A 15,584-nucleotide genomic window follows, 5' to 3' on the forward strand; every position below is an offset into this window, starting at 1 on the left:
AGCACTATGTATTGCTATGCGAATATATGAGATTATTTCTTTGAGTTCATATATATGATACTAAGTTGACTGAGTAAATGTGTGGTACTGCAGTTATACTGCAATAATTAATGGGAACCTGTCACCAGAAATAATGCGGTGCCCCCGCCTCCATGACTGAATACCGAATTCTGGCGGGGAGAATAAAGATCATTTCCTCCCCGCTGCACTCGGCAGCGTGCCGGCGCCGTACAGCATCATAACGCTGTTAACCTGCAGATTAACCGCATGTCTACAGGTTAACAGCATCATTCCTGGTGACAGGTTCCATTTAAGCTCTTAACAGATCACAAAAGCTCCTGAAATCTGCAGTTTCCATTCAGATTAGCACACACTGGTCTCTATGAAAATAATAAGGCCCCACAAGTTCGAGAAGAAGATAAAATTTTAACAAAAAAACTGAGTTTTTAACGCTGCACATTTTCATTGAGCAAAGTGATTTGATTTATAGAAATCTCATGCCCACTTTGCTTTACCTTTAAGCTGAGTAACTGACCTGCTTTGCGTGTTTGAAATCCGCAACATCATTTGCAGGAACGCTAAGTTTTATGTGAAGATTTTTTCCCATAGACTTGATTAGATGCAGCAAATCCCAGGTTAAAAATGCATATTCGTTTTTAGAGCGTTTACACTATCTAATCCATACATGACTGTATCAATAAAGTTTTGTCAAAGCCAAGTACCAGGAATCATCAAAAACATGACGTATCAACGAGAGACAAATATCGCAGTGTCAAAAACGCAAGTAAAAAACGCATTCACAAACTCAATAAAAAAGACTAACAAATATGTGCAGAAATGCGGCAGAAAATCTGCAACATAAAAAACTCATCAAATACTCATTGTTTTTCCTACTGATCATGACGAAGGAGCAGGATAAAGTGCGAGGGACTGGAAGAAGATTTGGGGCACAAGGTACGCCAGGGCTTGTCATGAATTTAATGAGCTTTGTCAGAGCTAAGCGAAAAAGGCGTGAAAATGGCAAAAGTCTCAACATTTTTTGTTCACATTGCGCAAAAAGATTTTGCGATTGTTTAATGTCCTAATGGTCTGGGATAAATCAATCGGCAGAATGCATAGTGTGAGAAAAAGGATAGATCCCTCCTGTCATTCTATCGACACTCCACGGAGTGTTAACAGGGTGCCGGTGGTTGCTATGGCCCTGGGCTGCCATAGACCAAAGCCGCAGGCATGGTCTATTAAGCAGCTGTCAGTCTAACATTAACAGGCTGGAAAATGCTGTGCACTATATAGTATAGAGTATGACCAATGCATTTCAAGAGATTGTATGTTCAAGTCCCCTTGTGAGACTAATAAATAAATAAAAAAAGTGAAAATGTGTTGAAAAGAACAAAAATACAATTTTGCAGATTGAAAAGTTATTTATTCTAATAAGGCACAAATGCCTATAAAAATAATACATCATATACAGTCACAAAAAAAGTACCATATATAAGAGTATAAGCCGACCCGAGTATAAGCCGACCCTCCTAATTTTGACACAAAAAACTGGGAAAACTCAATGACTCGAGTATAAGCCTAGGGTGGAAAATGCAGCAGCTACCAGTAAATTTCAAAAATAAAAATAGATACCAATAAAAGTAAAATTAATTGAGACATCAGTAGGTTAAGTGTTTTTGGATATCCATATTGAATCAGGAGCCCCATATAATGCTCCATAAAGTTCATGATGGGCCCCATAAGATGCTCCATATTAAAATATACCCCATACAATGCTGCACAAAGGTTAATAATGGCCCCATAAGATGCTCCATACAGACATTTGCCCAATATACTGCTGCACAAAGGTTAATAATGGCCCCATAAGATGCTCCAGAGATATTTGCCCCATATAATGCTGCACAAATGTTGATTATGGCCCCATAAGATGCTCAATAGAGATATTTGCCCCATATAATGCTGCACAAATGTTGATTATGGCCCCATAAGATGCTCCAGAGATATTTGCCCCATATAGTGCTGCACAAATGTTGATTATGGCCCTATAAGATGCTCCATAAAGATATTTGCCCCATACAATGCTGCACAAATGTTGATTATGGCCCCATAAGATGCTCCATAGAGATATTTGCCCCCATATAATGCTGCACAAACGTTGATTATGGCCCCATAAGATGCTCCATAAAGATATTTGCCCCATACAATGCTGCACAAATGTTGATTATGGTCCCATAAGATGCTCCATAAAGATATTTGCCCCATACAATGCTGCACAAATGTTGATTATGGCCCCATAAGATGCTCCATAAAGATATTTGCCCCATACAATGCTGCACAAATGTTGATTATGGTCCCATAAGATGCTCCATAAAGATATTTGCCCCATACAATGCTGCACAAATGTTGATTATGGCCCCATAAGATGCTCCATAAAGATATTTGCCCCATATAGTACAGCACAAACGTTGATTATGGCCCTATAAGATGCTTCATAGAGATATTTGCCCCATATGCTGTTGCTGCGATTAAAAAAAAAGGAAGTTGTAAGGAAAAAAACACACAAAAATATTTTATTTAAAAATACTCCTCGACACCTGGTTCACCAATTTATTAGTATAAAAAAGCATTGCTGGTCCGAAGTAGTCTAAGGATTCCAACATAATACACAAATGGCAACCTGAAAGACATAAAGACAGAATTAAATAAATAAAGCCAAGAGACAGTCCCTCGTTCAACAATTTATTAACCCCGCAGCTCCGGCGTAGTCCATAGCATTCCCACAATGTCCACCGATTCTGTAGTGCAACCTATGGAGCTTCGTTCTAATAACAAACAAACAAAGCTTCATAGGTTACTCCCGGTCAGACTGCGCTCTGTGTAACCCGGCGAGAACAGTGATGTCAGTAACATTATTGATGTTATCACCGATCTCGCCGGGTCTTGCGGAGAACAGCCTTACCGGGAGCATCAGGGTCTTCCAGAAAAATGTTCAAGTTGCCCACTGACTTCCATTATACTCGTTAATCAAGTCTTACCTGTTTTTTTCAGAGCATTTATTGTATAAAAGTAATAAAACATGAGTAAAATAACATAAATGTTGGTATTGCCATAATCGTGCTCACATAGAGAATATAGTAAATACTTTTTTTGTGCAGCAAATGAAAATCGTAAAATACCACATGTAAAAAAAAAAACAACAGAATTGGTGTTTTTTTCTTTTTCTTTCCATAAAAAGTAAACAAAGGTTGTGTGTATGCTAAAATGGTGCCACTGAAAAATACAACTCTTCCTGAAAAAAGTAAGCCATCATAAAGCTATGTGTACAAAAAATAGAAAAGTTATGGATCCTGGAATGTAACAATGGAAAAACACTAAAAATATGTGGACATTAGGGCCAAATTAGGTTGGGTACGTATGGGGTCTATCACACAAACACGTGTGTGTATATGTGTACACTGCTCAAAAAAATTAAGGGAACACTTAACACAATGTAATTCCATGTCAATCACACTTCGGTGAAATAAACCTGTCCAGTTATGAATCAACATCGATTGTGAATCAATTTCTCCTGCTGTTGTGCAAATGGAACAGACAACAGGTAGAAATGATAGGCAATTAGCAAGACAACCCCTACAAAGGAGTGGTTCTGTAAGTGGTGACCACAGACCATTTTTCTGTTCTCATCTTTTTTGGCTGTTGTTTTGATCACTTTTGCAATTTGTCATTGCTTTCACCCCTAGAGGTACAGTAGCATGAGGCAGTGTCTACAACCCACAGAAGTTGCTCAGGTAGTGCATATCATCCAGGACAGCACATCAATGCGAGCTGTGGCAAGAAGGGTAGCTGTGTCCGTCATCACAGTGTCCAGAACATGGAAGATACCAGGAGACAGGCCAGTACACCAGGGGATGCGGAGGGGGCTGTAGGAGAGCAACAACCCAGCAGCAGGACCGCTACCTCCTTTTTTGTGCAAGACAGAACAGGAGGAGCAGTGCCAGAGCCCTGCAAAATTGCTACCAACATCCATGGGTCTGCTCAAACTGTCAGAAACAGACTCCATGAGGGTGGTATGAGGGTCTGACATCCAAAAGTGGGTGTTGTGCTTGCAGCCCAATACTGTGCAGGGTGATTGGCATTTTTTCACAGAACACCAATATTGGCAGATTCGGCATTGACCTCTTGTGCTCTTCATGGATGACAGTGGGTTCACACTGAGCAAATATGACAGACGTGACAGAGTCTCGAGATGCCATGGAGAATGTTTTACTGCCTGCATCCTCCCCCAGTATGACTGGTTTGGCAGTGGGTCAGTAATGATGTGGTGAGGCATTTCTTTGGAGGGCCGCACAGCACTGCATGTGCTAGCCAGAGGTAACTTGACTACTATTAGATACCGGGATGAGATCCTCAGACCCATTGTGAGACCATATGCAGGTGCACTGGGCCCTGGGTTCCTTCTGATGCATGACAATGCTAGGCCTCATGAGGCTGAAGTGTGTCAGCAGTTCCTGCATGGATGAAGGCATTGATGCTATGGACTAGCCTGCCCATTCATCAGACCTAAATCCATCTGGGACATCATGTCTCATTCCATTCACCAACGCCACATTGCACCACAGACTGTCCAGGAGTTGACTGATGCTTTAATCCAGGTCTGGGAGAAGATCCCTCAGGAGAACATCTGCCACCTCATCAGAATCATGCCCAGGCATTTAGGGAGGTCATACAGGCCCGTGGAGGCCACTCACACTGCTGAGAATCATTTCCTTGTCTTGAGGCATTTCCAGTGAAGTTGGATAAGCCTGTAATTTGATTTTCCACTTTGATTTTGAGTATCATTCCAAATCCAAACCTCCATGGCATACTCATTTTGATTTACATTGATTATTTTTATGTTTTAGTGTTTGCAATGCATTCCACTATGTAATAAATAAAGGATTTGCAACTGGAATATTTCATTCAGTGATATCTAGGATGTGGTATTTTTTATATTAGTCACAAACTTGATATACTGGGAATTGAATATTTATCATTATTTTGTTTTTTTCAGTTTTATACCTCCTGTGTCACCGGATGTGGCACTATTTTCACCAATGATTGGCTCAGCATTTTCAATAGGTATAGTGGCCTATGCTGTGGCTGTTTCTGTGGGTAAAGTGTATGCCACCAAACACAGCTATTCTATAAATGGGAATCAGGTATGTGTTCTCTGTATACTGCATATTTCAATAATTATATCATGCTATACTATGACTATGTGTAAACATCACATACTGGAGCATTTATCAGAGATGAGCAAATATTTTGAAATTCAAATTCACCATGTTGATCTTTCACTTTTTCCCAAAAATTGGATTCACAGCTAATCGATTTTCCACAAGCTGCAAGTATGGCAAAGCCTCCAATTGCGCTTAAAACATGTGTCATACTCTTAGGTCTCCTAGTACTGTATTGAACACTTTTTAAGCTCACTAAAGGGGTTGTCCACCTTTAGGAACAATGTCTTTCTCAACTGCATGCAATTGGGGCTAAAAATCATTTTTGCAGTTGGGTTTCATTAAAAATGTTGCACCATTTACCTCCTATAGCTGTACGAAAGTTAATTGATGGCTGCAGAATGAGTTAACAGAGTGGCCGCTTTTATCTTTATTTTATCAGATGTGTTGGGGACGTGATTTTGTGACACTTACTGTTATATAGGTATGACAGGTTTATATCTTGCTCTTGTCTTTCCTCACAGACTGCACAGCTTTCCGTTCCATTTAATGACTGCTGACGGAGGAGCATCAGACCTGACATGTCCATCCAATGGAGAATCAGTTTTCTCATGTGATGTTTTCAATTGGACAAGCCTGACGAACACGTCTGGTGACATGTTCATCCATCAGCCGTTATCGTATGGACTGGAGATCTGTGCAGTCTGTGAGGAAAGCTGCTCTAACAAGAGCAAGAGAAATTTTCATACCTACAGTCATGACCGAAAGTGTTACAATTAGATGTTTTGTTATACACATGTTTATATCATTAGCGTGTATTAGAACAACACAAAAAAACAGAGGGAAAAAAGGCAAATTCAACATAATTTCACACAAAACCCCCAAAATGGGCAACTTAATATTTGGTTGTACACCTATTGGAATAAATAACTGCAATCAATTGCTTCCTATAACTTTCAACAAGCTTCTCTCACCTGGAATTTTGGACGAGTCTTCTTTTGCAAATTGCTTCAGGTTTCCCATACGGTGTCTTCTCCCAACAGCAATTTTAAGATCTATCCACAGGTGTTCAATAGGATTTAGATGCAGACTCATTGCTGTCCACTTTAGATATTCAAACCCATCCCCATGCTCTTACCACAAGTTTGGCGTCAGATCTGGACAGCACCGTTGCCCCAACGCGCGTTTTGCGTCAGCTTCGTCAGGGGGCCCCCTGACGAAGCTGACGCGAAACGCGCGTTGGGGCAACGGTGCTGTCCAGATCTGACGCCAAACTTGTGGTAAGAGCATGGGGATGGGTTTGAATATACAGTTACTTGGTTGCTAGCCTGTGTACAGGGCCGCATTGTGTTTTTTCTATACGACCCAATACTTTTTCCCTTTGACTCTGTGCCCCAGTATATATTTTGCATCATGCATGTGATTTTTTGTATATATGGCGTTGGTAACGGACAGCACCGGTTGTTTGGTCTGTGCTACCCGTCTCATTTGAATTCATATACTATGTGTCTTTAAGTGTTGTGATATGTTTGCCTTGTCATTTATGTTATTTATTTAATAAAATTTGGTATATTATTCTGGACATGTACTCCAATTCTTTTTGGTTCTTTATGCAGTAGGATTGTCCTTTTCTCAATTATTGGTGTTCTCCCCTGCCTATATGCTCCCCCACTGGGGTTGTGAGCAATGTGGGTGAACTTTAAATGGTTACTTTTCTTCTTGGGTTTGTTTTAATAGTGATTTTTATATAGCCCACAAGTGTTACTTGCCACAAGTAAGTTTAATGAGCATCATATGCTTGAAACAAAGTTGTTTGCTCACAATTTTGGAAAGGTGACAATTATTTTATCTAGTTTTTGGTGAAATGATGTACAATTTGCTCTTTTCATCTCCTTTTTTGTGTTGTTCCAATACATAGAAAGGAAATAAACATGTGTATAACAAAATATGTATCATTGCAATAATTTTCTGGGAGAAATACTTCATTTTCTGGAACAATTTTGGCCAAGACTGTATAAAATATTAAGTGCCACAAAATCATATCCCCAACAATTCTTGGAAAATAAAGATAAAGCGTCCGCCCTATTAACTCATTCTGCAGCCAGCAATAGATTGTGTAATACAGAGGCAATATGAAGCAAACTGTGCAACATTTTTAATTAAACCCAAATGCAAAAATGATTTTTAGGACCAATTGTATGCATTTAAGTAAAAAAATAAAATTGTCCACAAAGGTGGACAACTCCTTTAACACCTTCCATACCTTAGACGTACTCAGTACGTCCCGGTTGGTAAGTGTCACAGCTGACATCTGGCATTCACTGCCAGGAGCAGTGCCAGCCCCACTTCCGGCAGTTTAACGCCCTAAATGCTGTGATTAATAGCGATTACAGCATTTAGAAGGTAGGCAGAGTGAGCCTCCTCTGCTCTCTGATCGGCATCCCCACGACATCATTGCGGGGTGCCAGGTCATTGCCATGGTGACCTAATATCGTCATAACGACATCAGGGTCACCAGGCTATGGCAAGCCTCTCAAACCATGTGAAGAGCACCGTCTAAGGGGCTTGTGTCAGTGCAGCACAGACAGTTATAAGCTGTTGCCAAGCTCGTGCATTGCAATAGCTTATAACAACGATCAGGCTGCTGAAACTGAAAGTCCCATAGTGGCACAAAGCAAAAAAGTAAAAAAAAAAATAAAAAAAAAAATTGTAAAAATATTTTTAAAAATGTAGAAAATAATAATAATATCTATCTATCTATATAATCGTCTAAGGGGTACTTCCGTCTGTTTGTCTGTCACGGAAATCCCACGTCGCCGATTGGTTGCGGCCGGCAGGCCGCGACGAATCAGCGACAGGCTTAGTCCGGCCGCGAATTGTCCCCTCCCTACTCTCCTCAAGTCACTGCCCCCTCCCTACTCCCCTCCAGTCGGTGCCAGTGTGTCACCCCATCCTGGACCAACTTTTTACTATTGATGCTGCCTATGCAGCATCAATAGTAAAAAGATATAATGTTAAAAATAAAAAAAATAAAAAATTGTGCTAGTCTCACCTTCCGCCGTCCACCGATGTGCGCGATGCTGCCGCCAGCTTCCGCTCCCAGTGATACATTGCAAAATTACCCAGATGACTTAGCAGTCTCGGACAGCTTCGGCGGATGCCGGAGGGTGAGTATATAACTATTTTTTTATTTTCATTTTTTTTAAACAGGGATATGGTGCCCACAATGCTATATACTACGTGGGCTGTGTTATATACTGCATGGGCTGTGTTATATACTGCGTGGCCTGTGTTATATACTACGTGGGCTGCGTTATATACTATGTGGGCTGTGATATATATTATGTGGGCTGTGCTATATACTATGTGGGCTGTGTTATACTATACTATTTCTCCCCTTGGTATCAACATGTTAGGGCATGCTAGGCTATGGGTTGAACTAGATGGACTTAAAGTCTTCCTTCAACCTTAATAACTATGTAACTATGTAACTATGTGGCTGCTATATACTACATGGCTGTGCTACATACTAAGTGGCTGTCTGTGTTACGTGGGATGTTCTATATACTATGTGGCTTCCATATACTATGTGGCAGCTATATACTATGTGGCTGTGCTATATACTACGTGGCTGTGCTATATACTACGTGGCTGTCTGTGTTATATACTACGTAGCTGTTATATACTACGCGGCTGTGCTATATACTACGTGGCTGTGTTAAGCACGATGTACATATGTGCATACATATTCTAGAATACCTGATGAGTTAGAATCGGGCCACTATCTAGTGTATATATATATATATATATATATATATATATATACATACATATAGTGTACTGATAATTTTCTATTTTTATGTAACAAAAAAATAAATAAAAAGAGAAAAGTACACGTTTGGTATGGACACTTACAGGACAACCTACCCCATAAAATTATCCCACTAGGTAACCCCTTCTGTGAATAAGGTCATAAAAATAGCTAAAAAACGGGGCAAAAACGATGCTTTTTCATCATATCGCCGAACAAAAAGTGGAATAAGACGCGATCAAAAAGACAAATGTAAATAAAAATGGTATCACTGAATACGTCACTATGTCTTGCAAAAAAAAGCCACCACACAGCCATCAGTGAAAAAATACAAAAGTTATAGCTCTCAGAATAAAGTGATGCAAAAATATTTATTATATTATATATAATATTATATTATTATAATTATTTTTTCTATTAAATAGTTTTTACTGTGTAGAAGCACCAAAACATAAAAAACTATATTAATGTGCTATTGGTATAGTCGTACTGACTCGACAAATAAAGCTGTCATCAATTTTACCACACGTGGAAAGGCATAAAAAAAAATCCTGAATTTCTGTTTTTTGTTCATTCTGCCTCCCAAAAACCGGAATAGAAAATTATTAAAAAATGTCATGTGTCTGAAAATGGTACCAATAAAAATGTTAACTTGTCCCGAAAAAAAAGCCGGAACATGACTCTGTTGACAGAAATATGTAACGATATAGCTCTGAAAATATTGCAATGCTTTTTGTAATAAAAGCATCTTTTAGTGAGTGACAGCAGTGAAACATAAATAACGCTATAAATCAGGTATCGCTGTAATCGCATCGACGCAAAAAGTTTTTTATTGTGTCTCCTAAAGATTGCAGTAAGGCAGTAAGCCTCGGACCACATTTATCATCCGTTCTGTGCTGAGCGCTTACACCGGAGTTTCCATGTAAATCTCTGAAATACGTATGTGATTCAGATGGAATCCCAGAGGAAGATTCCCCATAATGAGGCAGATTAAGGCACTGTGGATGCAGCCTGGCCTCTGATCCAGCGGTGTCCGTCTTTTTAGGCATGCATAAAAGCGAGGTCCACCACAATATTGTGCACTTCTAAAAAGGAAACCGCTGAGCAGAGGCCAGATGGAGTCCAGAGTAAGTCTGCTACCTCATTATAGTGAATAGATCGCTCAGGGGTTTCATCTGAATCACATCACTTAGGCTGGGGACACACTAGAGAGGAATACGGACGAGCGAGAGGTGCGAAAACATCGCATTGTACACTGACCAATTTTTCTCTATTGGGCAGCTTCCATCAGCCATATATTTCTCGACCGTATTTTACAGGCTGAGAAAATCGCAGCATGTTGCGTTTGTCAGCGTATTGCACAAAAAATCCTCCATTGAAAGTCTATGGGGGAGAGAAAAATACGAATTACACACGGACCATGCGTGAAATACGCAGCGGTGTTCTCTAGAAAAGCCGGTAATTCAGTACGGTGTACAGTAAAATCACACTGACAGGTTAGAATAGAATAGCTAAAATAAATGTGTACACATAGAATAGGTATATACAGTACAGACCAAAGGTTTGGCACACCTTCTCATTTAAACATTTTTCTGTATTTTCATAACTATGAAAATTGTAAATTCACACTCAAGGCATCAAAACTATGAATTAACACATGTGGAATTATATACTTAACAAAAAGTGTGAAACAACTGAAAATATGTCTTATATTCTAGGTTCTTCAAAGTAACCACCTTTTGCTTTGATGACTGCTTTGCACGCTCTTGGCATTCTCTTTATGAGCTTCAAGAGGTAGTCACCGGAAATGGTTTTCACTTCACAGGTGTGTCCTGTCAGGTTTAATAAGTGGGATTTCTTGCCTTGTAAATGGGGTTGGGACCATCAGTTGTGTTGTGCAGAAGTCTGGTGGATACACAGCTGATAGTCCTACTGAATAGACTGTTAGAATTTGTATTATGGCAAGAAAAAAGCAGCTAAGTAAAGAAAAACGAGTGGCCATCATTACTTTAAGAAATGAAGGTCAGTCAGTCCGAAAAATTGGGAAAACTTTGAAAGTGTCCCCAAGTGTAGTGGCAAAAACCATCAAGCGCTACAAAGAAACTGGCTCACAGGAAAGAAAGACCAAGAGTCACCTCCGCTTCTGAGAATAAGTTTATCCGAGTCACCAGCCACAGAAATCGCAGGTTAACAGCAGCTCAGATTAGAAACCAGGTCAATGCCACACAGAGTTCAAGCAGCAGACACATCTTTACAACAACTGTTAAGAGGAGACTTTGTGCAGCAGGCCTTCATGGTAAAATAGCTGCTAGGAAACCACTGCTAAGGACAGGGAACAAGCAGAAGAGACTTGTTTGGGCTAAAGAACACAAGGAATGGACATTAGACCAGTGGAAATCTGTGCTTTGGTCTGATGAGTCCAAATTTGAGATCTTTGGTTCCAACCACCGTGTCTTTGTGCGACGCAGAAAAGGTGAACGGATGGACTCTACATGCCTGGTACCCACCGTGAAGCATGGAGGAGGTGTGATGGTGTGGGGGTACTTTGCTGGTGATACTGTTGGGGATTTTTTCAAAATTGAAGGCATACTGAACCAGCATGGCTACCACAGCATCTTGCAGCAGCATGCTATTCCATCTGATTTGCGTTTAGTTGGACCATCATTTATTTTTCAACAGGACCCCAAACACACCTCCAGGCTGTGTAAGGGCTATTTGACCAAGAAGGAGAGTGATGGGGTGCTACGCCAGATGACCTGGCCTCCACAGTCACCAGACCTGAACCCAATCGAGATGGTTTTGGGTGAGCTGGACCGCAGAGTGAAGGCAAAAGGGCAAACAAGTGCTAAGCATCTCTGGGAACTCCTTCAAGATTGTTGGAAGACCATTTCCGGTGACTACCTCTTGAAGCTCATCAAGAGAATGGCAAGAGTGTGCAAAGCAGTCATCAAAGCAAAAGGTGGCTACTTTGAAGAACCTAGAATATAAGACATATTTGCAGTTGTTTCACACTTTTTTGTTAAGTATGTAATTCCACATGTGTTAATTCATAGTTTTGATGCCTTCAGTGTGAATTTACAATTTTTAGAGTCACGAAAATACAGAAAAATCTTGAAATGAGAAGGTGTGTCCAAACTTTTGGTCTGTACTGTATATACTGTGGGAATATAGCTCAGCAGGGATTTTTGCTTTGGCCCAAGCAGGTGGCTATGGAGTCACAACGGACAGTAGCAGGCTAGCGAGTTCCACACAGGTATGCATCAGGCGTATTTATTGTACACACTTGTCGTACAATGTTACACGTGCCAAACATGAAATAAAATATCTAAGGCCGTCTGGCCACTAACTAACAATAAGTTTCTAGCTACAAAATAAACCTACACAACAATAACAGAGAAGTTCATGCAGCCTTACTGTGTCAGCTTCCCAGACCAGCAGATGAGAGAGTGAGATATGAAATGAAAAGGGGAGAAACATATGTTTTCTAGTATTTCTCCCCTTGGTACCTCACAATACATATATATATATGTCATTGACACACACATGTATGTATATATATTTATATTTCATACAGAGCTAGATAGCAGAAAAGTCGGTAATTGAATTGCTGGCTTTTGCTATCTCCTTATCAAACCCGACAGGATATGAGACATAGTTTACATACAGTAAACCATTTCATATTTTTACATATTCCTCAGTAATAATGTTAGAAGTGTCAGTGTATAAAATTTAGGAGCTGTAGGTGTTAAAATAAAGGGTTAAATCACGGAAAAAACTGGCGTGGGCTCCCGTCCATATTTCTCCGCCAGAGTGGTAAAGCCAGTGACTGAGGGCCGATATTAATAGCCTAGAGAGGGACCATGGTTATTGCCCCCCCCCGGCTAAAAAAACATCTGCCCCCCAGCCACTCCAGAAAAGGCACATCTGTAAGATGCGCCTATCCTGGCACTTAGCCACTCTCTTCCCACTCCCGAGTAGGGGTGGGATATGGGGTAATAAGCGGTTAATGTCACCTTGCTAATGTAAGGTGACATTAAGCCAGGTTAATAATGGAGAGATGTCAAAAAGACACCTATCCATTATTAATCCAATAGTAATAAAGGGTTAAATAAACACACACATTATGAATAAAGTATTTTAATTAAATAAATAAACACATGGGGTTTTAATATCTTTATTGTACTCTCAATCCAACTGACGACCCTTGTCTTCTGAAAAAAAAAGGAAAAATAAAAAAACAACACTATTCAATACCTGTCTGCCGTACAGTCATGTCCCAAGCTGTAAATCCATCTGAAGGGGTTAAATAAATTTACAACCAGGAGCCTGCTAATGCTGCCACCCCTGGCTGTAAAATCTTGGGAATGAATGGAATTGCCCCCATGTCTCCTCAAATGGGGTAAATGTTAATTTTTTTCCTTCTACGTTCCAAAAATTCCTGTGAAACACCTGAAGGGTTAATAAACTTCTTTAATGTGGTTTTGAGCATCTTGAGGGGTGCAGTTTTTAGAATGGTGTCACTTTTTGGTTGTTTCTGTCATATAGACCCCTCAAAGTCTCTTCAAATGTGATTTGGGCCTTAAAAAATGGCTTGGTGAATTTTGTTAGAAAAATGAGAAATTGCTGGTCAAATTTTACCCTTCTAACTTCCTAACAAAAACAAATTATGTTTCAAAAATTGTGCTGATGTAAAGTACACATGTGGGAAATGTTATTTATTAACTCGTCTGCGTGAAATTGCTCTGATTAAAGGGCATAAAATTAAAAGTTTGAAAATTGCAAGATTTTAACATTTTTTGCACAATCCCAGTTTTTCACAAATAAACGCAAGTCATATCAAAGAAATTTTACCATTATCATGAAGTACAATATGTCACGAAAAAAAAGGCTCAGAATCACTGGGATATGTTGAAGTGTTCCAGAGTTATTACCCCATAAAGTGACACTGGTCAGAATTGTAAAATTTGGCCTGGTCATGAAGGTGAAAACAGGCTTGGGGGTGAAGGAGTTAACACAGCTATTGTTCAAGTGAGCTTAACATATATGGCTAGGAGTAAGGACGTAGTGTAAGTGTATTGAGCTGTTTTTCACTGTGTCCTGTCATGTACACTATTTTTAACAATAATTTCGTGTTTTAAAGCTTTCTCCCCTTATCTATATTGCTAAGTTTTGCGTCGTCGCCAGATTCCATCATTTGATGGATCCGGCGCCATAGGGTTCAATTATAGCAAAGGACGGATGGCGACAGATCCGTTGCTGTCCGTTTTTTTGACAGACACAAAAAACGTTGTTATGTCCATTTTCTCCGGCCTCCGGAAAACGAACGGATCCGGCAAAAAACGGATGAAACGTGAGGCCATCCGTCGTTAATACAAGTCTATGAGAAAAAAAAACAGATCCGGCCCAACTTTTGCCGGATAAGTTTTTTCTAAACTCGCCGGATTGTGTCTGACGGCAAAAAACTGACGTGTGAAAGGGGCCTAAACAAAATTACTCAGGTTAGAGCAAAATGTTTAGATTTGCTGATGGGTGTAAATCTACATTAACAAATGTAAACGTAGAAGTATGGACATCAAAGTATTATGTAAAAGTATGGCTCCATTACCACTGGACAAAATGCCTGTTTCTTTCTACTTGTAGGAATTTATTGCATTTGGGATCAGCAACATTTTCAGTGGATGGTTTTCTTGCTTTTGTGCCACCACCGCCTTGTCACGTACAGCTGTCCAGGAAAGCACAGGAGGAAAGACTCAGGTTAGCTCGAGCTACGTATTGGGGCAACTGTCTCTCTTCACTAGATTCATTTACATAATATGAATATATTGGTAGGATATATCATCTCATATGTAATAATATCTTGTGTTGCAGATAGCTGGTATCATTTCAGCCTTTATTGTGCTAATTGCTATAGTGGCACTTGGGAGACTCCTGGAACCACTGCAGAAGGTAAGGATTGGAACTCAGATTTGGGTTTTCTTTAGTTTGGAGCAGTGTACTTATTAATTGCCATGCTTGTAGCATTTGCTGACAGTTTGGTTACTATATATTTGCAGTTGTGACATTGTTAACCTATAATGCAAAACAGATATCTTTTCAGTTAAATTAAATTAATATTCCAGAAACTGGTCACAGTTTAAAGGGAATTTGACAGCAGGTTTTTGCTATGTAATCTGAGAACAGCATGAAGAAAGGGTTAAAACACTAAACTTATCAATGTGTCACATGTCCGGCTGTGTGGTGTTGTTTACTTACACTGAAGATATAATCACTTTGTGATTATCATTACTGTGGCTAGCTGGCGAGCACTTGCACATCCGACTCCGCCCCTTTCTGTGATAGGCAGCTCACTGTCTATAACTATGTACATACAGAGTCTGGTGTGGGCGGGGTTAGCTTTCTCAGCTCTGCTGAATTGCTAAATCTAAAAACTCCTCTGATTGTGTCAGAATAGCCGCACTCAGTAATCTAAGTGACACATCGTTGGATTCAGGGTCTCTGCCTACATCAGGCTGCTCTCAGATGAGCTGGCTAAAACCTGCTGACAGATTCCCCCTAAA

General features: G+C 40.0%; 1 protein-coding gene across 2 annotated transcripts in view; it reads left to right on the forward strand.

Moving 5' to 3' along the window:
• Positions 1-15,584, forward strand: part of LOC143775969 (pendrin-like) — a 40,247-nt gene that overhangs the window by 7,068 nt on the left and 17,595 nt on the right. For both annotated transcript variants that reach the window (XM_077264787.1, XM_077264786.1), the window contains exons 9-11: positions 5,051-5,198; positions 14,668-14,781; positions 14,896-14,973. In XM_077264787.1, the coding sequence (XP_077120902.1) occupies positions 5,051-5,198; positions 14,668-14,781; positions 14,896-14,973 (340 nt within the window). The remainder of the gene's footprint in view (positions 1-5,050; positions 5,199-14,667; positions 14,782-14,895; positions 14,974-15,584) is intronic.

The sequence above is a fragment of the Ranitomeya variabilis genome, chromosome 5 (genome assembly GCF_051348905.1).
Source record: "Ranitomeya variabilis isolate aRanVar5 chromosome 5, aRanVar5.hap1, whole genome shotgun sequence".
Classification (NCBI taxonomy): Eukaryota; Metazoa; Chordata; class Amphibia; order Anura; family Dendrobatidae; genus Ranitomeya; species Ranitomeya variabilis.